The sequence below is a fragment of the Rhinolophus sinicus genome, chromosome 18 (assembly GCF_057876585.1).
Source record: "Rhinolophus sinicus isolate RSI-liver-muscle chromosome 18, RSI-T2T, whole genome shotgun sequence".
Lineage (NCBI taxonomy): Eukaryota > Metazoa > Chordata > Mammalia > Chiroptera > Rhinolophidae > Rhinolophus > Rhinolophus sinicus.
In genome coordinates this window covers 40,094,387-40,118,804 of record NC_142518.1, presented here as the reverse complement: position 1 = coordinate 40,118,804, position 24,418 = coordinate 40,094,387, and the positions used below count along the sequence as shown (strand labels likewise).

Sequence of the window (24,418 nt, the reverse complement as noted above, 5' to 3'; positions counted from 1 at the left end):
GTCCTCCAAATATTCTACAGGGAGCTTGAAGTGACTAGGGTACCTGGAGAATACATGGATAAAAACCGAAAACAAGCGGAGGAAAGCTGGTGATAAGACATTCCGATCAGCAGAAAGACAGGACTCTATGGAGCCAGGACACTTGGTTTCCAGTAGGGATACTGCTGAAGGGATCCTTTTGCCCAATGTTGGGCCTGGCACAGGGAGACTTAGAGAGAAGCAGCCATTTATTGTGGAGGAAACTCAGAGCAGTTTTTTTCAAATAGGAAGGGCGGGGGAGGGAGAATTTTATACGGTCCCACACTGCCATCTAATGTCCAGAGAAACTGAGCGTGCAGGTTTCTAGCACAAACTCCCTCGATTTCTCTAGTTTTCTGAAAAAACACCACAGGAGGTGTGTGAACCCCTCATGCCAATAAAGGTCAGATAAAGCAAACCTCTGCCCAAGAGACCTCTGACAACCAAAACCAGCTGGCCTCTTCGTTAGTCCCGCCCTCGAAACCATAGCAACAGCGTGTGACGTGCTTGTACGCAGGACTCCTGCACCAATAGGGCTGGAGCTGTGGTACAATTGACGGTTTCTGGGCCTGCGCACGGACCCCTTAGGTTGGTGTCAGTCTGGAGCCCACATCTGGCGGAACTTTCCTTCCAGTCCCTGTGACAGACTTTCAGTTGAGGGACTGGGTCACTTGTAACCCAGTTGCTCCACCCGCCCCTCCCTTACAAGTGAGGGACATGGCCAATCCCCAGCTCTTCCTCCTATCCCCCCAGGCCTTGCCCCCCATCACCCCTCCCCCTACCTCCACCTGCCTGTGAACACCTACAACTGCTGACACACTCACTTGCCTCCTCTCAGCCCTCAGGCCAGGGAACCCTCCCCACGGCCTCACGGCCCAGGAGCTTGACTGGATCAACCCTGGAAAATCTCCTTAGGGATTTTCTCCTGGGCAACCGACCATCCCTGTGCTCAAGGACCTGCACTGGGGTGGGGACAGAGCCAGGAGGGCAGTTTCCAGGCTCTTGGCCCCACGTGGAAAGGTGCTCACTCGGGTAGTAAAGGGCCATCAACTGTGATTGGATGGCCATCAGCTGTGGCTAGTTGGCCGTCAGCTGTCACCTGTGAGCCGTTGGCCACTAATATAACTGCCTTGGCTACTCTAGCAGGAAATGGGGGCAAGAAGATGGTGGCTGAGCTAGTGAGCGTGGATTGCAGTTAGCAAGTGGGGTTCATTGTCAGAGAGAAGCCCATGCCAGGTTGCAGATCGCGTGGCTCCTGCTTCCTGCATCTGTAACCCACCAGCAACGAGAATATAGTGGTAGGACTCCCCTATCTATGACTCTGTGGGTGTTCCTTTTTGGCCTCACCATATCCTGCGATCTTATGTGGGGAGAGGGACCAGAGATTCCGCATGACACCCTGCATGACAACTGGACAACAGGAAACCCCGCCCCTCCTTGACGTCCCTTCTAGCATTCCCCTCTCTCCTCACCTCAACACCCTGCCCTGCTCATCCAACCCGCTCCCGCTAATGCCTGTGTTTGCACTGACTTCAACCTCTGGGAGACCTGCAGTGTGGACCCCACAGCCTTCCTCACCTTGCACCAGGCCCGTCCTTACCCAGCTTACCCAGGGGGATAAACTCCCCCTCCTGCACGCTTGGCTCCCTGCCACATGGACTCTCCATCCTCTCCTGCTGTGCTCCAACAAGGGGCACATCCCCACCTGTATCTCAGCACCTGGGGTTTGATGACAAATCCCCACACCTTACTGAGCTGTACATCTTGAATCCATGACCAGGAGAGCACTGCTTCTCACTTTCCCTGTCACCTTCCTACACCTCTCCCTTACTCACTGGTACCCGGCTTCCATTCCAGTGACCTCTCCTAATAATTCATGGAGAGCACAGAAGCTATGGGGGGGAGGTTCCTGAGCTTCTCAAACCCAGTGGAGGTGCTTCTCCCCTGGCATCCCCTGCCGCCCCTGAGCGTACCTGCTCCTGACTGCATCCAGCCCTCGCCTGTGCTCAGGGTCCCTTGCCTTCCCCCTGCTCAGGGACTGCTCCTGCACTCATCACTCCTCTTGGCTCCTGTCCCTTGTGCGTGCAGCTTCCCCAACAAAGGAGTGAACATGGACCTTGTGGGCTCTAAGACCCACGAGATACACGAGGCTTCAGATAGCCTGGCTTGTCCCTTGGACATGGGACAGTGCTGTGTGGCCTTACATCTCTTGGCGTTGCTGCTGCCAAAGCAAAGGCTCTGGCTTCTTTGGAACCTGAAATTCACAGTTCCTAAATGCCCCACCTGACTCTGTGCTGAAACTGGATGTTGCTGCTCTGGGCTGTTTTGTCCTCAGCAGGAGCTGTGCTGACCTGCAGGGAGGCTCAGTGAAGAGAACTGGGACCCTGGGACCTGTGCAGATGTAAGACACCCCTCCGTGAGCCCATCATCTAGGGACACATCACATCTGCTGCTTTGTCTAAGTCACTTGCCCAGGGAAAGGGGCTTGTTGTCTGATGGGATAACCTAACATGGAGCTGAGGAACGGCCCTGTATTTCTGATATAAGCTGGCTGCCTTCCCAATAGGATTCCTGCCAGAAGCTGCGAGATGGGGGAGGACACATCACAGAGAGGGTGACTCCTCCGTCAGGGAATCTCCCTGCTACGGACTAGGGTTCCAATTTCCAGGTTACTCCCAGTTTGCCACACTGGACTGACATCCCGCCTCTCCTTCCCTTACCTGCTCTGCCTGCCCACACCTTAGGATCTCAGTGGTTTGTTCAATGCAAGCATTCCCAGCAAGGAATTCATCTTTAGAGCTGGCTCACGAAATAACTGCCTGAGGCAAAGGGGACCTGCCTTATGGAAAAACGTGTGAAATTTCTTACTACATTTAGGATTTCATCCTGATTAATTCCTTTCCACCAATGTAGAGTCCCCATGATAAAAGTTCTCTTCCGGGAAGGTGAGGAGAAAGATGTACAGCATAAATTTTCACCAGTGTCCCAGGATCATTCCTCAAGGGAGCCAGGCCTCCTCTGCATTTAAGGGGTTCGAGGTCTGTAACGTCGCTCAAGTCTGGGAATTAAATGTGGGCCGTGAGTCTGTGTTTCCTGAGTTGAATTCGACTTGCTCATTTGATCTAGAACTTTTTGTTTACACAGACCCAGAAAAACCTAGTGGGCTTGCTATGTATTTCGCTCCTAGGAACATCACGGTTAACTAGTCTCCAAGGTCGGTCTGTGGGAGTCAGACACTTCTGATTGCGGCTGTCACTGCTGTGCATTAAGGGGAATCGCACCCACCCGGCCTGTGGCCATTCAGTGCTGCCCTCGCTACCTCAGCATCCAAATCCTGCCGCTTTGGGATCCGAGTTCATGTAGCTTTTCCTACTGAGTGGCTCTGGTCCAACTGCAAGTCCCATCATCCAGCGAGATTTCCATCCCAATTTACGAGGTGCAAAGCACAGTACACAGAGGGAGGGCACCATTCCCAGCTGGCTGGCAGAGGTCGGAAAGTGATGGCCTCCCTCCAGCAGCCACACCAGGCCTGTCCTGCCACCGACAATCAATCCTTTAGCACAGCTGAGGTTTCCCTTGTCTCCATTGCCTGCCTCCCGCATGGTCCCCCGGCTGTTGTGGTGGGGAAGAGGGAGGGAATTGCAGAGCCAGTCCCTGTCCTGTGGAGGTGAGCCTCTAACCAGGGAGAGAGAAATGACACCTGTACACGTGGTAGGCAGTGTGTTGTGGACCGCCTGTTAGGCGAGGTGGCCAGGAGAAGAGAGGGGGGAGGAGGACCAGCGTGGGCTGGTGTGGCTTTGGGGGGCTTGCTGGGGGCGGTCCTGAGTGCTGACTTTCTATGGTGTCCAGGAGGGACAAGGGAGAATGGGTGGGTGGGGATACCCGAGGGAGTCAGTGGCTACCCCACCCCCAACCCACTTAAGGACTTTGTCCCCACAACGGAGTATGGGCTGTAGGACATGTGGGGTCACATCTGAGACAGCACATTGTCCCAAGAGATAGACTAGAAGCCGGAATCCAGTGATGCTCAGACACGTGGAGCATGTCAAGTTCTAGACCAGGCAGGGAGCCGCAGTAACAAAGTGTTGGGAGAGAGTGGGTGTAAAATGTAACGCACCCGTCAATTTACATGAAATGCCCAGAAAGGGCAAATCTACAGGGACAGAAGTTAGATGAGAGGTTTCCCGGGCCTGGAGGTGGTCATGGGGATTGACTGCCAACAGGAACACGGATCTCTTTGGGGTGATGGAAGTGTCCTAGAACTGGATTGTGGTGGTGGTTGCTCCACCTGTATATGTACTAAAAGTCACCGCATTGGACTCTTAACTGGGCGAATTTTGTAATATGTGAGTTGCACCTCAAGAACGCTGTTTAGGAAATGTAATGCAAATGTTCCAGTGGGTCCTGGAGGAAAGTTATGCGGTTGTCGTCAGAACAACAAGGACTCCGTTGCTGTCTCTCTGTGTCCTGGGTCCTGCCTCCAGGACCCATCACTGCCTGCCTCCTCCCTGTGTCCCAGATGCTCCCGCCAGATGGAGTGGGTGGGCTCACAGTTCAAGTCAGGAAGTCAGGCCAGGAGGAGCGCTGGTGAGTGCACACGTCTGCGCGTGTCTGTGCGTGTTCATGCACACGCACCCTTTGGGTGATCATAGGGGTAATTCACAAACCCCGCTGCGGGCAGACTCCCATAATCCATCCAGCGTTGTAAATTGCACCTAGTTGTTTTCCATTGTTCAGGAATCCCAGGGACCCAGCTTCAGTTTCCTGGCCACCAGCCTGGGCCCTTCCCTCCAAAGTCTGATCACAGGCTGACAGGGAGAGTGGGGAGGGGTGTTGTCCCCTGCACAGCGCCCCCTGCCCATGCCAGGGACCCAGTGGGCATGCACAGCAGGACAGTAGCCAGGAAAAGGGAACCGCAGCCGCCTTTCCATCACGCAGCCATGGAGACTTGGGATGAGCCTCACAGGGGATGCTTCAAGCTGACGGGGGAGGGGCGGTGGTTTCCAGCAGCACTGGGTGTGCAGGAAGACCGACACCCTCACTCCCACCCCGTTCTTACCTCCGTGGCCACAGAGCTTTCTGTGGGTTGGGAGATACAATGTGTTCCAAGTAACAGGCTTCAATAGATGGTGCTGGGGGAGAGTCCAATTGAGTTCACTCAGAAAAGAGGGAAAGCAAGGGGGAGGGATTGGACACTGTTAGCAAGGGTGGCGTCAGTGTGAAAAGGGGTTCCGCTGGGGGAGCAGGCAGCAGTCCTGCGAGGCGGACACTAAGAGGCTTGTTCCTGGCGACATGGCAGGGCTGGAGACATGGGCACGTGAAGGGCTTTGAGAGTCAGACAAAACGTCTTCTGCAAGGTGTTTCCTGCTTGGAAGACTCATCACCGGTGGTCCTGAGGCTGTGCTCTGTGTTCCGGCACATGGAGAATAGAGGGCTGGACCACAGAGCAATGCAAAGGAACTCCCTGGTGATTCTGAACCCTGCAGAGGTGGGATGTCCATCTAGTGCTCAGATCACAACGAAACGGATGCAGGGCCCAGGGTCCAGGTGGGATTTTGGAAGTGCAGGGAGAGACCCGAGTGTGCAGTCTACACAGATCTTACCCGAGGGCCGCAGATAGCAGGCCACCATGAAATGAGTGGGGGTGTGCTCTCCGGTGAGGATGTGGGTGCAAAGCTCCGGAGATTTCTGCCATTGCCAAGTGGCCACAACCCAGGCACGATCAGAACTGACGGTCTTGGTGAAGGACTCCCTGTCTTTCCTAAACTCCTCACCCCTGTTTGATGGTAAGGGTCATAGGACCAGATGTGAGACAGCAAAAGGTGAGGAAAGGGGATCAGATGTGCCTTGGCTGTGACAAGAAGAGAACCAGTCTGTCTTCCAGATTGACCCCTTTAGGTCCTCTGGTTGAGACGCGAGAGCCCCCGAGACTCCGGGACTAGTCCCTGATTTCCAGTTGAGGGACTACTTAGGGCCTCAGAGCACCGCCGTCTCTGTGGATGGACGATTAGCCGGGTAGAGGGTATGATTTTCTGAGTTACAAGAAACGAATGAGACAATACGGACATTAATGTTTTCTAAGGCATACAGCTCCATCTAAAGTAAGCCTGTCACACCTGCTAGCTACGGTTCCTGCGGTTTCATTGTTGCTGTTGCCAGTACTTAATGGTACTTAATCTCCTAGATGGAAACACTCCGAGGGCAGGGGGCACCCCAGTTGCCAGGAGGTGGGGACCTGACACCTGCCCTTCACTAGCAGGGTTGATTGGCGCTCTCTCAGGACCAAGGCCCTGCCAGTGCCTGGGGCCGCGAGGTCTAGGAGACACGGGGAGGGTCTCCCTCGAAGAACCGCTTCTCTGAGGACACAGCCGGCTGGGCAGGAGGTCTTGGGAGATGTTTCTGGGTCTGTCAGCAACTACTGCGATTCTCAGCCGGGCGTCTCCACTCTAGTGCAGACACTGGCGTGATGTATCTTAGGAGAAAAGACGAGGAGGAAAACGACGTCTCATAAAAATACCGCCTTTCCTCATGTTCCTGCAGGATTGCTTTTCTGGCTCTGGAGACGTTTCCTGAAGCCCAGCTCCAGGACTCAGGCTTTGAGATGAAGGCCTGTCTTGTCCGAGGGGAAGGAGCCTGGCATCGCCTGTGGAGGCAAGGACGGCCTTCAGGAGACGTGCTCACCTCACTGACAACCCTCTTCAGCTCCTCCACTGTGTGAGTCTGTCTGGGCCTCTCCTGTTTCTGTGATGTGTTTTAGGGTTCTGTTTATGAGATGTTGATTGTTCTCCTGGGTTAAAGAGAGGCGGATGCCGGGACCCCAGTCTCCTCTCCCAGGGACTGATTGGAAGCTGGGCAGAGGAGGAGCTGGTACCCAGGATGAGCGCACATCCCAGATTCACTCGTGCTCCCCAGATTGCAGGGGCACTTTGGCTCCTTGATTTTTCCTGATTGATTTGCTCTCAGTGAGGAGCGCCCCCCTTCGTCCCTGCAATGTAACGGGAAAGAGGAACTCTTTCTTACTTCTAATTTGCTAAGTGTTGTCAGATGCAAACTTGTCAATGAGCCATGTGCACAAATGCTAAATCAGTTTCAGTGAAAATGCTCACTCTTGGATTTCCACCCACTCCCCTACTTCTTTACAGGATGGGGAAGGTGTACGTGTGGCTTGTGTGCCCGCGTGATGATGGGGGAAGGGGATGCATGACACACCTCTGTGGCTCAGTGTCATAGGTGGTCTCTGAGGAAGGATGACCCTCTTTCCCAGTCCCAGCGGTGAACTGACCCACAGCGCCCATGTGGGGCTGGTGAAACTGCATTTCTGACTCTCAGCTCTTGGTAGCACCCAGTGCTCCCTGACCGACTCAGTCTCACCTCACTCTGCTGACCCCTCTGAATGTTCCTCATCTTCCAACCTGCCCCTGCGCAGGACGGCCCGCTCCACAGCCTCGGCTGCAGGGTCATTTGCCCCTTGCCTGCTCAGGTTCCCCTCTGGGACCCGCGATCTGGTCAGCCACTTTCTACACCCCCCGCAAGGAGAGCAGGCCCCTGGGGTGTCACCTGCACCACAGCGGAACCCAGATTGGCTCCAGAAAGCTGTGATCCAAAACTCGCGCCGTCCCTCTGCCCAAAGACACTGCTGGCTCACTGTGCACACTGTCCTCCTGTGAGTCTAGAGAGAGAAGGGGTTGAAACCCTCCTTGACATGGAGGGCCTCTGCACCGCTTGTCTCACCTGCCCTGTCTGAGCTCTGTGACCTGTGCCTGCCACTGCCCCTGTGGGCCTTTCCCCCCGTGACTGGAACAGACACTCTTTGCAGGGCCTTGTCTTTCATGTTGACCCCCGACTTCCCCTACTCTATCCAGGTCAACGGAGCACACTGTGCAACGTGTGCCTTGTCCAGAATGTTCGGACCATATGTGGTCACTAAACCCCTCACGTCAGAAATATAAAATGAAGTAGAGTGAGGAAGAACAGCATGGTCACATGGGCCAAGGCGACAAAATCATATCTAAGATGAGCATACAAAAGCATATGTGGGATCAGAAAATATGGAAATTAGTTGTGGCCTTGACAAGACCAGCAGCAGTGGAGTGGTAGGGACAAAAGTTGTGTTGAAGGGGGTTGAGCAGATAAACAGGAGAAGTTGAAACAGTTTTTTTTTCAGTCACTGTAGACGGCATTTATTTCCCTCATTAAAAAACCTCCATAGCGCATATAAGTTTAAAATCAAACTTCTCGTTCAAAGTGTTGCACACATAGTGAAATAGAAGCGTTTAATTGCTTTATGTTTACAGTTTTAAAAGTCTGAAATGCACTGAGGGAAAATCTGAGAAAGCCAGATTTAACATGTTTTAGGGAGTAAACTTTATAATGACTGTGTCGACTATTCTGCCCCCAATGCCAGTTCTACAGACCACGCTACTACAATCTACAGGAAACCATGAAGTAAACTAGGTACGAGCTGAGTCCTGCATAATGAAGAAAGAGGTAAAATGATGTAGGGTGGAACAGTTTCTGTTGTACGTAATTTCTGTCAAGCCTTCAAGAGTAAAAAGCAAACTCCAAAGGTTTAACTCACACTGCAGCCGTATTGAAAACTGTCCAGGTCCGCCCCTCTCCCTCAATTAATTCCTCCCTCCAGTATAATGTGAAAATAAAAGTATCTCCAGTGGCCGGGGGCATGGGCCCTGAAAAAGAAATGGGGTACCCAGCCATTGCTCTCCTTGACATGGAGCCATCACCAGCACTGGAAATAGTTTTGCTTTTAAAATCAACACGTTTATCGCGCCAGCAGCTGCAGAATGACACGTGGGAAGGAGATGGGTTTCCAAGCACCCCTCTGTTGGGGGAAGGCTGCATGCAGAAGGAGGTGAGGGCTCAGGAGAGGAGTGTGGTAAGTGCAGGAGCAAGTTCCCGGAGCAGCTGGAAGGCATGGAATCCTGAACACTGGGTGATGGCAGGCTGCAGTGAGGAGCGGGAATCCTCCCGGGCAGCAGAGGATGCCAGGTCAGAAAGACGTGGATTGGTTTGGGGCAGCTCTCAGAAGTCCCCCCCCCCCATTACTTCTGTCTTCTCCATGAATTATTCGCTGAGGCCATTGGAAAGGAAGTGGGTCCCCTGTGAATAAGGCAGTTGTGTCGGTAGCATGACATGGAAAGTGAGAAGTAATGCTTTCCTGATCATGGATTTAAGATAATTCAGTCAAGTTTCCAGTTCTGTGATCACTGCTCAGGGTCTCAGACAGAGACATGGACTTATTGACACAGAGCAGCAGAGTAAGGACAGGAGAGAACAGCTAGAGAGGGTGCCTGATGGGCAGTTTGTGGTACTGAGTAAGCTGGGTAAGACGGGGCCTGATGGAAGATGTCCAAAGCTGTGGGGTCCACACTGGACACCCCCAGAAGTTGAAGGCTGTATGAGCAGACCCATTAGAGTGAGGGAGCTGGACTCCTATGGCAGGGTGTTGAGGTGACGAGTCACGGAGGGCTACAAAGGGACATCATGTGTTCATTTGTGTGTGTGTATGTGGGGGGGGGGGACATAGGTGGGGTGGATTCCCTGATGCCCCAGGCTGTACCTTGGGCAGGGGATGCGGTATCCGGAGGACCATAGCATGTCTGAGGACAGAGAGGCTCTGCTTAGGCCAGGGCGAGGCCCCTGGGCCCAGAGGGTTCCCGAAAGTGAGGCTGAGAGGAAGAGGAGGGGGAGGAGGACGGTGTCTCAGGCCCGCCAGCCGAAGGCAGAAGCTGAGTAGGCCGGGCGGGAGCAGGATGACTAGGGCAGTGGTACAGGCGCCGCACGAGGGGCGCAGGGACCGCTGTGTCAGTCGGGCGACAGGACGTGGACGTCACAGAGCGGGGACGCTAGCGCACAGTGCAAACAGGGTGCAGAAGGCACCTCCGGCACAAGGCTGCAGGGCGAACGGCAACGACCTCACGGCGCCCCCGCGCGCAGGCTCAGAACTGGCCAATCCGGGCGCAGCACCGCCACGCATGCGCATCCGCCCAGGGGCGTGCACTCGCGGCCTTTGTCGCAGCGATTCCGAGGGCAGCCTCGGGAGCGGGGGCCGTGCCCAGGGCTGCCCGGCGGCACCACTCGGGTGGTCGCAGTGCTCCGCGGGGCTTCGGGGTCAGCGCGCTGTTCTTCCTCCGCCTAGGTCTCCTCGGAAACCTCCTGAAACGGAGCGGTGTTTGACTTGCCCGTGAAGCACGGAGTTTCTGTGCGCAGCAGGGGGCAGTGTTGTGCCGCGCAGGCGCCGGCTCCCCGCTCCCCCGCCCTTCTCGTTAGAAAAAACTCGGCAGTGTCTTCACCGCTTCGCGGTGTTTTCCTTCTGCGCCTGCGCACGATCCCGGGCCTTGCTGTTTGTTGGGCTCCCTTTCCGTGGATCTGTTTTGTAAAGCTTGTGCCTGGGGACAAAAATCCCTGTTCCTTCCAAATTACCTCTTCTTCTCCTGGGCTGCTTGGGTTCCTCAGGAACTTGTGGTTCTGTTTTTCCGAATGCGCTGGTCGCTGTCTTTCCCCACCTCGTTTGGCCTTGGCTGGGCCTGTGTCCATAGGTTCCTCCGTTATGAAACGCCCTCATGTCAGGGTAGAAGCTTTGGACGACAGATAAATGTACTGAAGGGTCACCCAAACCACAGTGCCGGCACCCCGCCTAGGCCATTATTAGTGTTTTGTGCTAACTCCCCTTAGCATTTGTCTTCAAGAGCTGTACTTACCTTCCTTTTTGCATCCTAACCTCTACCTCCTTCGGGTTTAAAGTCAGTTTTACAGGGTTGAAAGTCGTTTTCATATTTAACGTCATTGTACAGAAAAGTAACGCTGAGGTGTTGTAAATGTAGAAAGCTTTTGTGAGTGTTGAGTTGAGGACACAGCGACCCGTGTAAGATGCAAAGGCAGCACCCGGGTTCCGGGTTCCCCTTTGCGACCGCAGGAGCGCAGTGCCTGTCTGGTGCACGCCTGTATCCCCAGCACCTGGAAGCCTACCTAACGCGGAGTGGGGGCTCACTCAGCATAGGGAAATTTTTCGAAATATGATTTTCAGGACACTTTTCTTTCTATGTGTAAAAATCCGTCTTTGCCCAGCCGTGGATTATAATATAGCAACAGTTCTACATGGGGTTTTTATTGTTGTTGTTTGTTTTTGTTTTCATTTGGCCCTTTTCAAGTCGGCATGAGTCTATGTCATTAACATTTCTTAAAATGAGATTCTCTGAGTTGTACTAGGTCACTTGACTGAGATCCATTTACATTGTTGGTGACAGACTCAGGATACACCGAAAGTCCTTCGTGTTTCAAGCCTCTTTCCTTCACTCCAAAAAAAGTTGAGTGAGGCTTAAGGGAACAGGACGTAGCAGAGAATTGTGTTGGTCGAGGTGGTGCATCTTTAATATTGCTCCCTGGGTTCATCAGCTATCTTTTCAGAAGCACCCTGGCCTGCTGCATGATTGGTTCATAGACCATGGATTCTGGAACATACTGTATGGTGATTTGGTCTCGAGGTTCCAAACTGCAGTCACCCTGTCCTGCTGCCTGGGATGCTTGGTTTGGGTGATGTAATGAGGGGCTGTGGGTATAAAGAATACACTGAACATGACCTTAGGGGCCCAAACACCGCCAGGCTATTGGAATTGGGAACAAGGCATCTGCCCCCACTTTGTATGAAGCCAGCCTGATCTGAACGTAGATGTCTTTCTCACTAAGTCCAGCTAATACTTGGACATACATTTATATCAAGCCTCACAGAACAGAAAACAGTCCCAGGTTCCTTCCAATTATGTCTCATTTTAGCAGTACTGACCACGAATAGTTTGAACACATTGATCGTGACAACTTCTTTACCATAAATGCTCCTGCTTATTGGACACCCAGTTCTTCCCTAGTATTTTCTTCCACTCCGGTCTCCTGGAGGGCCTTGGGCCAGGGCTCAGGAGAACTCCCTTCCGGTTCCTGGTCTACCAGCCTTACCGTTTTTTTACTCTCTGAGCCGCTTTGCTTTCTCAGCTGCTGTTTCTTCCATTTTAAGAAGGGGACTTGCACTGAGGTACCAGTTGAACACGGAGGACCACGCAGGAAAGCTGTGGTGAGAGGGCTGCTGCTCCCAGTCAGAAACTCTGCTTTTCTCCTGTGTGTGTTGGAATTCATTCTAGGAAGCGTTAGCTTTCCTCTTCTGTAGAGTTCAATGGTCTACATACCGTAATATTCCCGTTGATGCCACTGCCCCCGACACGAAAGGAAGAATGGGGAATACTGAAATTGTAAACATGAACACACTGGGCCTTCCTTAGGCGTACAGACATGAAAAGTGGCCCAGAGTTTAGATCCCCAACGCTGTGAAGCACCTATACCCGCCTTGTTGTAATGGAAAGATTATCTGAAAGAGAAACATCTTTTAAAAGCTAATATATTTTTGATCTCGTCTCATACACTAGACATTCCCCTGAGTTAATAAGTGTATGGACTGCAGCATCATCAAAAACCCAAACCAAGACGAATTAGAGCCTTCATTTCAGTTTAGCGAGCTTTTCATGGAGTACCTTTTCCAAATGGGAAATCATAGTTGCTATATTTGATAACTAATGGCATCCTTTGGTGCGTTATTCTGACACAGACACACATTGTGTGCAATTTAAGGATGTAGGGAAAGGCTTTACTACCCCTGAAGTTATTATTCAAGAGCTTGTGCTCCTACCTGTTACAAAGTCATGTGGGAAGGCGTTTTGCGTATATACTGTGTCAGGCAGTGCACTACAGCCTCTGTATGTACTGCCGTCTCATCCATGAGGGAAACCTTACCTGGTAGGTTAGTACAAATATGCCCATTATCAGATGAGAAAAATGCTGCCATTAGATCCCTGCCAGGCGTGTCTGTAGAACCTGAGCCCTGTGATGACTCGGGCACACTTTTCCCTGTAGTCTCACTATTGGGAACACTGGGAGTTGCCTTCAGAAAATGCTTCCTATTGACCAGTGTTGACTGTCCCTCATGCACGTGACCCTGTAGAACTCTGTGCTTTTACTTCTGGGAAATTGGGGTCAAATCAGTGGTAGCACCTGGGGAGAAAAGACTCCAGTTCAAGTGATTCAAATGGAGGTTAAAGGCTTCATCCAGCTGATGTGTGTCACCTACAGACCAGGGACACCTCTGAGCTGAAGCAGAACTGGAGACTGTACAGGGAAAGTAGCAGGAAGGAATATGGATATGCAAAGGGCATGAGAAGCCCATGTAGAGGGGAAGGAGAGCAGAGGTCCCAGTGCAGGGAAAGCAGAAGAGAGGTCCATGCCTCTGCTGTTCCCAGGTTGCAGTTTCTGTATCAGCTGCTCATGTGTGGTTGGAGAGGCTGGGAATTGGTTCTGCTGCTTCTCTGACTCTTGGTGCAAATCTCATTCCAGCAGCCTTCAGAAAAGTTGTTTGACAGCTGTTTTTGTACGTCTTTTGTTTGTTCTGTTTTCCGGGTTAGAGGAGGTGCCAAAGGAGGTGCAGGAGGGAAGAATCGTGAAAAACAATTTCAAGGAGACAAGGATTGAACCAAGGAAAAGTGGGGCCTGTTTTAATTATTTTACGGTGTCTCCTCTTGCAGGATGAACTCCTTTCATTGTCAGCTGATTCTTTTCAGAGGCAGGAAGAGAGATGTACAAGGTCCAGGAATTGAGTCCAGAAGTGGGGTGAAGGAGCAGTGCGTTCTTGGTCTCCAGTACGATCATGGCCTGGATCATGTGTTTCCACAGCCCAGTGGGCAGCTCTTGATTAGACATGATTGGATGCCCTTGGGAAGGAGTATAGGTATCAGAATGAAAAGAAAACAAGCAAAGGAGACATGGAGGTAGCGAATTAACTTCACGTTCATGTCACTTCATATTCATTGAAAATTCTCATGTCGCGTATTCTTATTTTCTCAACTATTCATTTTAAAGTTAATTAAATCTCCTTATATGAATTTCCATTAATCCATTTTGCATGAGGAAGATATAAAATAAATGCATAGGCATTAAATATAGAAATGGGTATTGAATCTCACAAATACTTCTTAAAAGCCTTATTGAAACAGTAGTGACATAGGTTTTACCTGACACCTTGCAGGCACTTAAAAAATTACCATTACTCTCAGGATATAATGACAGGGGCAGTGGACTGGGTTCCTAGTTAAAGGAAGGTGACAAGTGTGTCAACCTGTAGGAATCCAGGCAAGACACATTATCTAAAATGTGGTCATGAGTTTATGCAAGAAGTTAGTCCCGGCGTTCTTTTTTATGTTTGAAACACAAGGTCGGATATGTGGAAGGTGCATGTGCTAGAGTGTAGAGAAAGTGGCATTTCCAGAAGATAAATGAATTACCTAACGTCAACCATTGAGACTTCAGAGTTCCTTATTGCATACTGCACTATGACAAGGACGTAAAAATGAAGCTGATATGCAAACGAGGTGAAAGTGATTGGGTGGTGGATGATTTCTCAATTTTTCTGTTGTCTTTTCTCTGCCTTCCCAGTTGACTGCAAATAGAAGAATTTCCTTTATCGCCCGACAGAAAAATTAGGAGTGAATATATGACTTAATCTTCTCAGTGGGTTCTGTAATCTCCCTGCCCCACTGGGCAGGATGAAGGGGGCAGTTGGCCCTCACCACAGGGAAGATAAGGTGAGCATGCTAGAGGACAGATAAAACAAATGGATTTCATACATTGAAAATACAAAGGTAAGCAAAGAAAAAGACGGGCAAAAATGTAGCTGCAGAATTTAGGAAGGTTACAATATGCTATTGCACTTTGAGAAAGGAATTGGGTTAGTTTTGCTGTGTATGTCAGGTTATGAAATATAATATTTTCCCTCTTTTTGACGACTTATACTTTCAGGAAGAGAAATGCATTAAAAAGTTTCAAGCTTTTTCAAATGATGTTTAGAACAGTTACCTCATGCTCTGAGTTTCATAAAATCTGGTGAAGTCACAATGCAATATGAATCTCATAGTGTTTACTGTGCACCTTTATAGGTGAGAAAACCAGTAACGAAATTCTTCCCAAATTAATGGTCATCCTTGGGCGATGGGACTATGGTTTGGATTGCTTTCTTATAATTTGTGAGTCCTCCAAATATTCTACAACGAGCTTAGAGTGACATGGGTAAGTGGAGAATACATGGATAAAAAAACTATAACAACGGGAGGAAATCTGGTGACAAGACAATCAGATCAGCAGAAGATTCTGTGGAGCCAGGACACTTGGTTTCTAGCAGGGATGCTACTGATGGGGGCCTTTTGTCCAGTGTTGGGCCTGGCACAGGTAGGCTTAGAAAGAAAGAGCCATTTATTGTGGTGGAAACTTAGAGTAGTTTTTTTCAGACAGGAAGGGCGGGGGAGGGAGACTTTTATACGGTCCCACACTGCCATCTACTGTCCAGAGAAACTGAGCTTGCAGCTTTCTGGCACAAACTCCCTCCTTTTCTGTAGTTTTCAGAAAGAACACCACAAAAGGTATGTGAAGCCTTCATGCCAATAAAGGCCAGATAAAGCAAACCTCAGCCCAAGAGACCTCTGGGAACCAAAACCAGCTGGCGTCTTCGTAAGTCCCGCCCTCGAAACCATAGCAACAGCGTGTGACGTTCTTGTACCCAGGACTCCTGCACCAATAGGGCTGGAGCTGTGGTGCAATTGACGGTTTCTGGGCCTGCGCACGGACCCCTTAGGTTGGTGTCAGTCTGGAGCCCACATCTGGCGGAACTTTCCTTCCAGTCCCTGTGACAGACTTTCAGTTGAGGGACTGGGTCACTTGTAACCCAGTTGCTCCACCCGCCCCTCCCTTACAAGTGAGGGACATGGGCAATCCCCAGCTCTTCCTCCTATCCCCCCAGGCCTTGCCCCCCATCACCCCTCCCCCTACCTCCACCTGCCTGTGAACACCTACAACTGCTGACACACTCACTTGCCTCCTCTCAGCCTTCAGTCCAGGGAACCCTCCTGTTGAGCGGGGGACCCTGCTCGCTGCGCCATTTGTCTGAGTGGGTGGAGGCCTCCTTGTAAGATGTCCACCACCCTCGGATCCTAAGGCCGCAGCAGATCAACAAAAGGAGGACAACGCCTTCTGTGGCCAAGAGGGAGGTGTGCCAGCTGGAGGCTTGAGTCTCCCAGGCACACCGTGCCTCCTGCTCCCGGCATTGCTCCTCGCTCCTCGTGGGTCTCCCAAAGCTGAACTTTTGGACGCATAAACTGCTCCACCACCCCTGCATGACAACTGGACAACAGGAAATCCCGCCCCTCCTTGAAGTCCCTTCTAGCATTCCCCTCTCTCCTCACCTCAACACCCTGCCCTGCTCATCCAACCCTCTCCCGCTAATGCCTGTGTTTGCACTGACTTCAACCTCTGGGAGACCTGCAGTGTGGACCCCACAGCCTTCCTCACCTTGCACCAGGCCCGTCCTTACCCAGCTTACCCAGGGGGATAAACTCCCCCTCCTGCACGCTTGGCTCCCTGCCACATGGACTCTCCATCCTCTCCTGCTGTGCTCCAACAAGGGGCACATCCCCACCTGTATCTCAGCACCTGGGGTTTGATGACAAAACCAGACACCTTCCTGAACTGTTCATCTTGAATCCATGACCAGGAGAGCACTGCTTCTCACTTTCCCTGTCACCTTCCTACACCTCTCCCTTACTCACTGGTACCCGGCTTCCAATCCAGTGACCTCTCCTAATAATTCATGGAGAGCACAGAAGCTATGGGGGGGAGGTTCCTGAGCTTCGCAAACCCAGTGGAGGTGCTTCTCCCCTGGCATCCCCTGCCGCCCCTGAGCGTACCTGCTCCTGACTGCAGCCAGCTCTCGCCTGTGCTCAGGGTCCCTTGCCTTCCCCCTGCTCAGGGACTGCTCCTGCACTCGTCACTCCTCTTGGCTCCTGTCCCTTGTGCATGCAGCTTCCCCAACAAAGGGGTGAACATGGACCCTCTTTGCTCGTGTGATTCTGCTGCTACTGGTTCATTACCTGTTGATTTTCACAGCAAAACTGTTTCATCTTGTCCTGAGACCATTTGCTCAGTGTATGTCACTTACAGATATTGGAAATAATACACCCACCAGTGGGACAGTGAGATCACTGTTGTCCTTGGCTCCTTTCACCACACTGGACACTGGGAGGGGAGAGAAAAGCACAGGGACTTGATGACTTTGGTTTGTGTTCTCTTCTCTAGGCAGGATGGACAAAAGTCCTTAGGATTCAAAAAGATAAGATTTAGGTGGGCAACATATGTTCAAATATTGAGTTTCTATCTTCTCCAAGTGGGAAGGATAATGAAATCAATTGCTGGGCTGGAGAAAAGCCACAGACAACACAAAGGAGAAAAAGAAAACACCTTCCAAGGCTCTTCTTCAGCTTTGTTGCTGCTACTGAATTCTCCTCCCAGCATTGCAGTCAGGATCCCAAAGGGAAGCTCTGCCAGGAACCCTGTAATTGCAATGACACCAAACAAAGCATTTTCAAATGGCTTTTTTTGTGTCATGGCTTGTGGCATCTGGATGTGTGGCAAAATTGATGTCAAATGTTACATAATTCTAATTTCATAAATAGTAGAGGGATCGTCGCCATCAGGGAAACGTGAACAAAAAAAGGTGTGAATGTTATCCACCTTCCCTGCTGTTTTACTCTGGTGAGCAGATTGGAATATAAACTCTCTGAATGTTAAAAAAAAAAACACCAAAAAAAAAACAACACATACATGTTTGTATCGGTGATGGTTTTGCTCAGATGGTTGACTGTGGAATAAGGGAAACAAGCAAAAAGGCAAGGTCTATGTGGAGATACACATTTCGGTTCTTGAAGCAGTTTTCAGTTTCTAAGTAACGCTTGTGAAACCAGACATGTGGTCCATCAGATATCTGATGATGTCGGGCGTATGTGCGTATTTCTGAGTGGGCCATGTGGGCTCTAAGACCCACGAGATACACGAGGCTTCAGATAGCCTGGTTTGTCCCTTGGACATGGGACAGTGCTGTGTGGCCTTGCAGCTCTTGCGTTGCTGCTGCCAAAGCAAAGCCTCTGGCTTCTTTGGAACCTGAAATTCACAGTTCCTAAATGCCCCACCTGACTCTGTGCTGAAACTGGATGTTGCTGCTCTGGGCTGTTTTGTCCTCAGCAGGAGCTGTGCTGACCTGCAGGGAGGCTCAGTGAAGAGAACTGGGACCCTGGGACCTGTGCAGATGTAAGACACCCTTCCGTGAGCCCATCATCTAGGGACACATCACATCGGCTGCTTTGAGTAAGTCACTTGCCCAGGGAAAGGGGCTTGTTGTCTGATGGGATAACCTAACATGGAGCTGAGGAACGGCCCTGTATTTCTGATATAAGCTGGCTGCCTTCGCAATAGGATTCCTGCCAGAAGCTGCAAGATGGGGGAGGACACATCACAGAGAGGGTGACTCCTCCGTCAGGGAATCTCCCTGCTACGGACTTGGGTTCCAATTTCCAGGTTACTCCCAGTTTGCCACACTGGACTGACATCCCGCCTCTCCTTCCCTTACCTGCTCTGCCTGCCCACACCTTAGGATCTCAGTGGTTTGTTCAATGCAAGCATTCCCAGCAAGGAATTCATTAGAGCTGGCTCACGAAATAACTGCCTGAGGCAAAGGGGACCTGCCTTATGGAAAAACGTGTGAAATTTCTTACTACATTTAGGATTTCATCCTGATTAATTCCTTTCCACCATGTAGAGTCCCCATGATAAAAGTTCTCTTCCGGGAAGGTGAGGAGAAAGATGTACAGCATAAATTTTCACCAGTGTCCCAGGATCATTCCTCAAGGGAGCCAGGCCTCCTTTACATTTAAGGGGTTTGGCATCTGTAAAGTGGATCACGTCTGGGAATCAAATGGGGGCCGTGAGTCTGTGTTTCCATGAGTTGAATTCGACTTGCTCATTTGATCTAGAACTTTTTGTTTACACAGACCCAGAAAAACTTAGTGGGCTTCCTATGTATTTCGCTCCTAGGAACACCACGGTTAACTAGTCTCCAAGGTCGGTCTGTGGGAGTCAGACTCTTCTGCTTGAGGCTGTGAGGGCTGTGCATTAGGGGAATCGCACCCACCTGGCCTGTGGCCATTCAGTGCTGCCCTCGCTACCTCAGCATCCAAATCCTGCCGCTTTGGGATCCGAGTTCATGTAGCTTTTCCTACTGAGTGGCTCCGTCCGACTGTAAGTTCCGTACGACAGTGAAGAGCAATCACAGAGGGCTTCCAGGATGGATGCCGGGATTCTCCTCACACATTTGTTTCTCGAAGTATTGGTGCAAGGTATGTGTTCTGTGCCCTCCCAGTTTGCATGTGAAGCTGCTAAATGGGAAATCCACTCTAACATTCCAATCCCCTTAGCCTTTGAATCCTTTCCTCTGCATTAGGTCAATGGAAGGACATTCATTCCTATGGAAATTGTTCTCAGACTGTCTTGGAGTTTATTTGAACCAAACGGTGGATGTGCACAGAAGCAAGATATCAACAGATTGAGAAAGTGCTCTGGAGAATGGCAGTGTTGCATTTTGTTTGATACATTTAGAATCAAAGGAGAAAAGGCAAGGACAAGTTACATGCAATTCCGTGGCGGTAAATGAAAGAGGTCTGAGAAAGCACAGCGGGGAAATTTCCGGGAGTGGATAGAAAGTTAAATGGAGAGATACATACTTCCTTTACATTGGTGGGTACAGGACCATTAGCGTTTATCCTTAGCAGTAAATAGAGATGGTATTTTGCAAGAATATCACGGTGAGGAGTTTCGTGGTTTTGTGTCCTGTGCCTGTTGTCGTTCCTGGGAAGGGTCTGTAAAAGAAAACGACTCTGACATTTCACAGGCATGTTATCCTACATACTTAAGACCGAGGGATGGCGCTCCCTTGACGTCAGATTAGCCTTTTGCTAAAGAAGCTCTAGGCCTTGTATGCCACTACCTCCCAGGTTCTTCCCTTCCCAGTTAAGAATTTATGATGAGACCATCCTCTGTGGTTCCTTTTGGTCACTGAGCGTCTCCGGCCACGCAAGAATTCTGCACTTTTGTCTGCTGTGCAGCCCCTTTCACGTTCAGAGGAGTGAGCCCACCTCATCATGGGTCCCACTCTGACCTCACCTCCAGAGGCCTGCTGCGACAAGCGTCTGCAGATGGAGGTACAAGCAAAGACAAATAACGATAGGGGCTAGTTCTGAGAATGCTTAGCATTGTATTGCATGTCAACTAAAGCACGGGGGACCATCGCCATTTCCTTAGACACTGCAGGGTTAATCCCTCAGTGTTGGAAAGGCCTGTTCTACTGAGGCTGTGGAAACTTCCACTGGGTGAGAAAAGGGTAATGGTGCCTGGGGGCTGGGGAGACTTCTTTCACTGGCAAAGAAGACTCATCCGAAGTTAGGGGCCGAATGTCCCCAGTTTCATCAGCGACGTTCCCACAGGTTCCCATCCCAAATTACAGGATCCCGTTCTTTCCCCATCAGTTGCCCTCGCTTTAATTGTAGACACCCTGCAAGGATAGGACTTCAGCAAGCTTTGTAATTTAGCCAATTGCAGGAGGAGTCTGCATTTGGTTTTCAGCGATTTCGGTCCTGTGGATACAGGACGTGAGGTTCTCCTTCAGGGCACACCTAGAAGACCTTGGATTGTTTAGTGGCTCTTGAGCTGGGAATTCAAATCCCGGAAGTCACCTTTTTGTTTTACCACTTTCTCCAGGCACATTACAAGAAACCAACCGTTGTCTGTGTATTCCTTACTTTTTCTACAATGTTCCCAAGTAACACATTCAGCATCAGTTAGTTCCTCACTTCCTATTAGTGGTTGATTAAGCGTATCCAATGCAGATATTTGCATATCTCTATAAAGAGTCCAGTGACTCTCCCTGCCCTCTTTCCCACTGAGATTAGAGTCATTGCTTTCTTTAAGTCTGATCAGGTTAGACAGCCGGTTGCAGAAACACAAGAACAAAGTCTGAAAACTGTTACTTAAAATGTGTGTTCTCTACAACCTACCTCTCCGTTACCATAATGTGTATCAGGCAGTGTTCTCCACAGGAATAGAATTGACAGGATAATACCGGGGTGCCAAAAATATATATACGCATTTCAAGAGATGTTATCTGTGCTGAAGCAGTAGTTCACCACAATCAGAAGTGTGTGGACGCTGATGGTAATCAGTTTGAGCACCTGTTGTAATTGCAGAAGTCAATCGTGACTTGTAGTCATAGAAGTGGAACTCTCCGTTGCTATTATTAGGATTGTGAGTTGAAAACTAATATTCAACTACTTGGATTCAAATATAACTCACGGGCTAGAAACGTATGGCTTGCTGGCTAAATCCTGCCCTTGGCTTGTTTCTCTATACTTTTGAGCTAAGAATCCTTTTTATCTTTTAATGCATCATTTTTCTAAAACAGCTGTACACCATCAATACTACCCGTGGCCGACAAAGTCATACAATTTTAGATCTGTTCTCTAGACAAAAACGGTTTGGTGATCTCAGGTTTTTTCTTTTTTATAACAAATATTTTATTTATTTCAGTTTTTTATTTTTTAATTAAATTTATTGGGGTGTCAACTGTGAGTAAAATTACATAGGTTTCAAGTGTACATTTGTAATACATACATATCTGCTATTTTGTGCTTACCACCCAGAGTGCGTCCTTCTAACATCGCAATACATTTCACCCCCCTTTACCCTCTTCTACCATCCCCATCCCCCCTTACCGTTTGATAACCAGTAAACTGTTGTCTGTATCTATAAGTTTTCTTTCTTTCCTTGTTTCTTTCTCTCTCTCTCTCTCTCTCTCTCTCTCTCTCTCTCTCTCTCTCTCTCTCTCTCCCCCCCCCATCTCCTTCCTTCCTTCCTTCCACTTATTTTTTTGTTGCTTTCAGTTTTATATCCCTCCTATTAGTGAAATCATATGGTTCTCGACTTTTTCTGTCTGACTTATTTCGCTTACCATAATAATCTCAAGATCCATCCTTGTTGTCACAAATGGCAGTATTTCATCTTTTCTTATGACAGAGTAGTATTCCATTGTGTATACATACCACATGTTCTTTATCCAATCGACTATCAAAGGACACTTTGGTTGTTTCCGTGTCTTGGCCACCGAAAATAATGCTGCTATGAACATCGGAGTACGTATACTCCTATCTTTATGGATAAATGTTTTCATATTTTTTGGGTAGCTAGCCAGGAGATGGATTGCTGCATCATATGGTAATTCTACTCTTATTTTTTTTAGTAACCTCCACAGCGTTTTCCTTAGTGCCTGTACCAATTTACATACACACCAACAGTGTATGAGGGTTCCTTGTTCTCCACAGCCTTTGCAAAAGTTGTTATTTGTGTTGTTGATGATAGCCATTCTAACAGGTGTGAGGTGGCATCTCCTTTTGGTTTTGATTTGCATTTCCCTAACAGCTGGTGAAATTGAGCATTATTTCATATATTTCTTGGGCTTTGTGTGTCTTCTTGGGAGAAGTAAGTACCTGTGCAGGTTCCCTGTCCATTTTTTCATTGGATAGTATCATTTTTGTTGTTGAGGTGTCGTGTTTTGTATGTATTTTGGATATTAGCCTCTAATCAGAGGCGTGGTTTCCAAATATCTTCTCCCTTTCGATTGGTTGCCTCTTTCTTTTGTTAATTGTTCTTTTGGTGTGCAGAACCTTTTTTGTTCATTACAGTCCCATTCATTTATTTCAGTTTTGACTTCCCTTGCCTTTGAAGTCAAATTCATAAAATGCTCTTTGAACCCAAGGTTCATAAGTTTAGTACCTATGCTTTCTTCTATGCAGTTTATTATTTTAGGTCTTATGTTTAGGTCTTGGATCCATTTTGAGTGAATGTTGGTATATGCTTACTGATTGCCATCTAGTTTCATTCCTTTGCACGTGGCTTTCCAATTTCCGAGCACCATTTATTGAAGAGGTTTTCTTTTCTCCATTGTATGTTTTTGGCTTATTTGTCAAAAATTGTCTGCCCATCTTTATGTGGGTTTATTTTTGGCTTTCCAATTCTCTGCCATTGGTCTGTGTGTCTGTTTCCTGCCAGTTCCATGCTGTTTTGATCATTGTCGCTTTGTAGTACACGCTGAAGTCAGGGAGTGTGAGACCTCCAGCCTTGTTCATTTTTCTTAGGATTGCTTTGGCTATCCGTGGTCTTTTGTGATTCCATACAAATCTGATGATTTTTTCTTTTATTTCTTTTTTTAAAAATGCCACTGGGACTTGGAGGTGGACTGCATTAAATCTGTGTATTGCTTTGGGTAGTAGGGCCATTTTAACTATGTTGATTCTTCCAATCCATGAACACGGAATGTCTTTCCCTTTCTTTGTGTCTCCTTGACTTTGTTTTTGAAATGTCTTATACTTTCCAGTGTGTAGGTCCTTGACATCATGTGTTAAGTTTGTTCCTCGGTATTTTATTCTTTTTGTTGCAATTGCAAAAGGATTTCTTTTCCGTTCATTTTTCTGAAATTTCATTGTTAGTATATAGGAAAGCTATGGGTTTTTGTACATTGATATTGTTTCCAGCAACTTTACTGTATTCATTTAGTGTTTGTAATAGCTGTTTGGTGGAATCTTTAGGGTTTTCTACATAAAGAATCCCGTCATCTGCATAAAGTGACAATTGAACTTCTTTGTTCCCAATGTGGATGCCTTTTATTTGTTTCTCTTGCCCGATGGCTCTGGCGAGGACTTCCAATACTATGTTGAATAACAGCGGTGATAGGGGGCTGATATGTCCTTACCGATTTTCTGTTTGGATAATCTTTTCAAGCCTGTCAATGCTGTTCTTAGGTCCCGTATATATAATTGTGCGCTGTGATTTCTCCCTTTCGTTCTGCTAGGAGTTGCTTTGTATGTTTTGTTCTTCGCCAACTGAGAGTATACATATTGACAAGTATGTCTTCTTGTATTGTCCCGTTTGTCATCATGAAATGTCCATCTTTGTTCTTGTTACTTGTTTTATCCTGAAGCCCGTTTTGTCTGATATCAGTATGACTACTCCTGATTTTCTCTGGCTACCATTTGCTTCGAGTATCATTTCCCACACTTTCACTTTAAGTCTGTATCTGTCTTTGTAGCCGAGATGTGTCTCTTGGAGGCGGCATGAGGTTGGGGTTCGTTTTCTGGTTCAGCCTGCTACTCTGTCCCTTTATATGGGCGAGCTCAGTCCAGTGACATTTAGGGTAATTATATTGATATATGAGGATTTCCTATTTCCCTTTTAACTTTTATTTTGTGATATCTTGCCTTCTACGTTGTTTCTTTCCCTTTGTTCCTGTCTGTTATTTTACTGTGGCGGTATTCTATGATGTTTCCCGGTGCTTCCTCTTTTTTCACGTTATGTGTCTCAGTTTTGGATTTTTTTGAGCGTTATCATTAAGTTTATGTAAAAGAAAGTTTCATACATACAGTAT

At 48.9% G+C, this 24,418-nt stretch overlaps 2 protein-coding genes and 1 long non-coding RNA gene across 16 annotated transcripts in view; 2 read left to right on the top strand and 1 right to left on the bottom strand.

Moving 5' to 3' along the window:
* Positions 1 to 24,418, top strand: part of LOC148754608 (uncharacterized) — a 148,184-nt gene that overhangs the window by 36,555 nt on the left and 87,211 nt on the right. For 5 of the 9 annotated variants that reach the window (XR_016020040.1, XM_088795234.1, XM_088795232.1 and 2 more), the window contains exon 4: positions 6,559 to 6,732. The exons of 1 other annotated variant lie outside the window; for it this stretch is intronic. Coding sequence is in view for 7 of the 8 variants with exons in the window: in XM_088795234.1 (XP_088651360.1) it covers positions 6,559 to 6,732 (174 nt within the window). In the remaining variant the exon portion in view is untranslated. Of the gene's footprint in view, positions 1 to 2,353; positions 3,778 to 6,558; positions 6,733 to 24,418 lie in introns of those variants that run through there. 3 more of the 9 variants (XM_088795235.1, XM_088795238.1, XM_088795237.1) reach the window with 2 other exon arrangements.
* The window catches only part of LOC109439680 (P antigen family member 3-like), a 28,976-nt gene continuing 11,296 nt past the window's right edge, over positions 6,739 to 24,418 (top strand). The window contains exons 1-4 of one of the 6 annotated variants that reach the window (XR_016020043.1): positions 13,776 to 14,654; positions 15,462 to 18,258; positions 18,985 to 19,286; positions 19,391 to 19,561. The gene's annotated coding sequence lies outside the window, so the exon portion shown is untranslated. The other 5 variants (XM_088795244.1, XM_088795246.1, XR_016020044.1 and 2 more) reach the window with 5 other exon arrangements.
* Positions 13,019 to 16,059, bottom strand: LOC148754610 (uncharacterized). Its single transcript, XR_016020091.1, has 2 exons — positions 15,934 to 16,059; positions 13,019 to 13,784 (listed from the first exon to the last, which is right to left on the bottom strand). It is a non-coding gene; the product is annotated as an uncharacterized LOC148754610 (long non-coding RNA).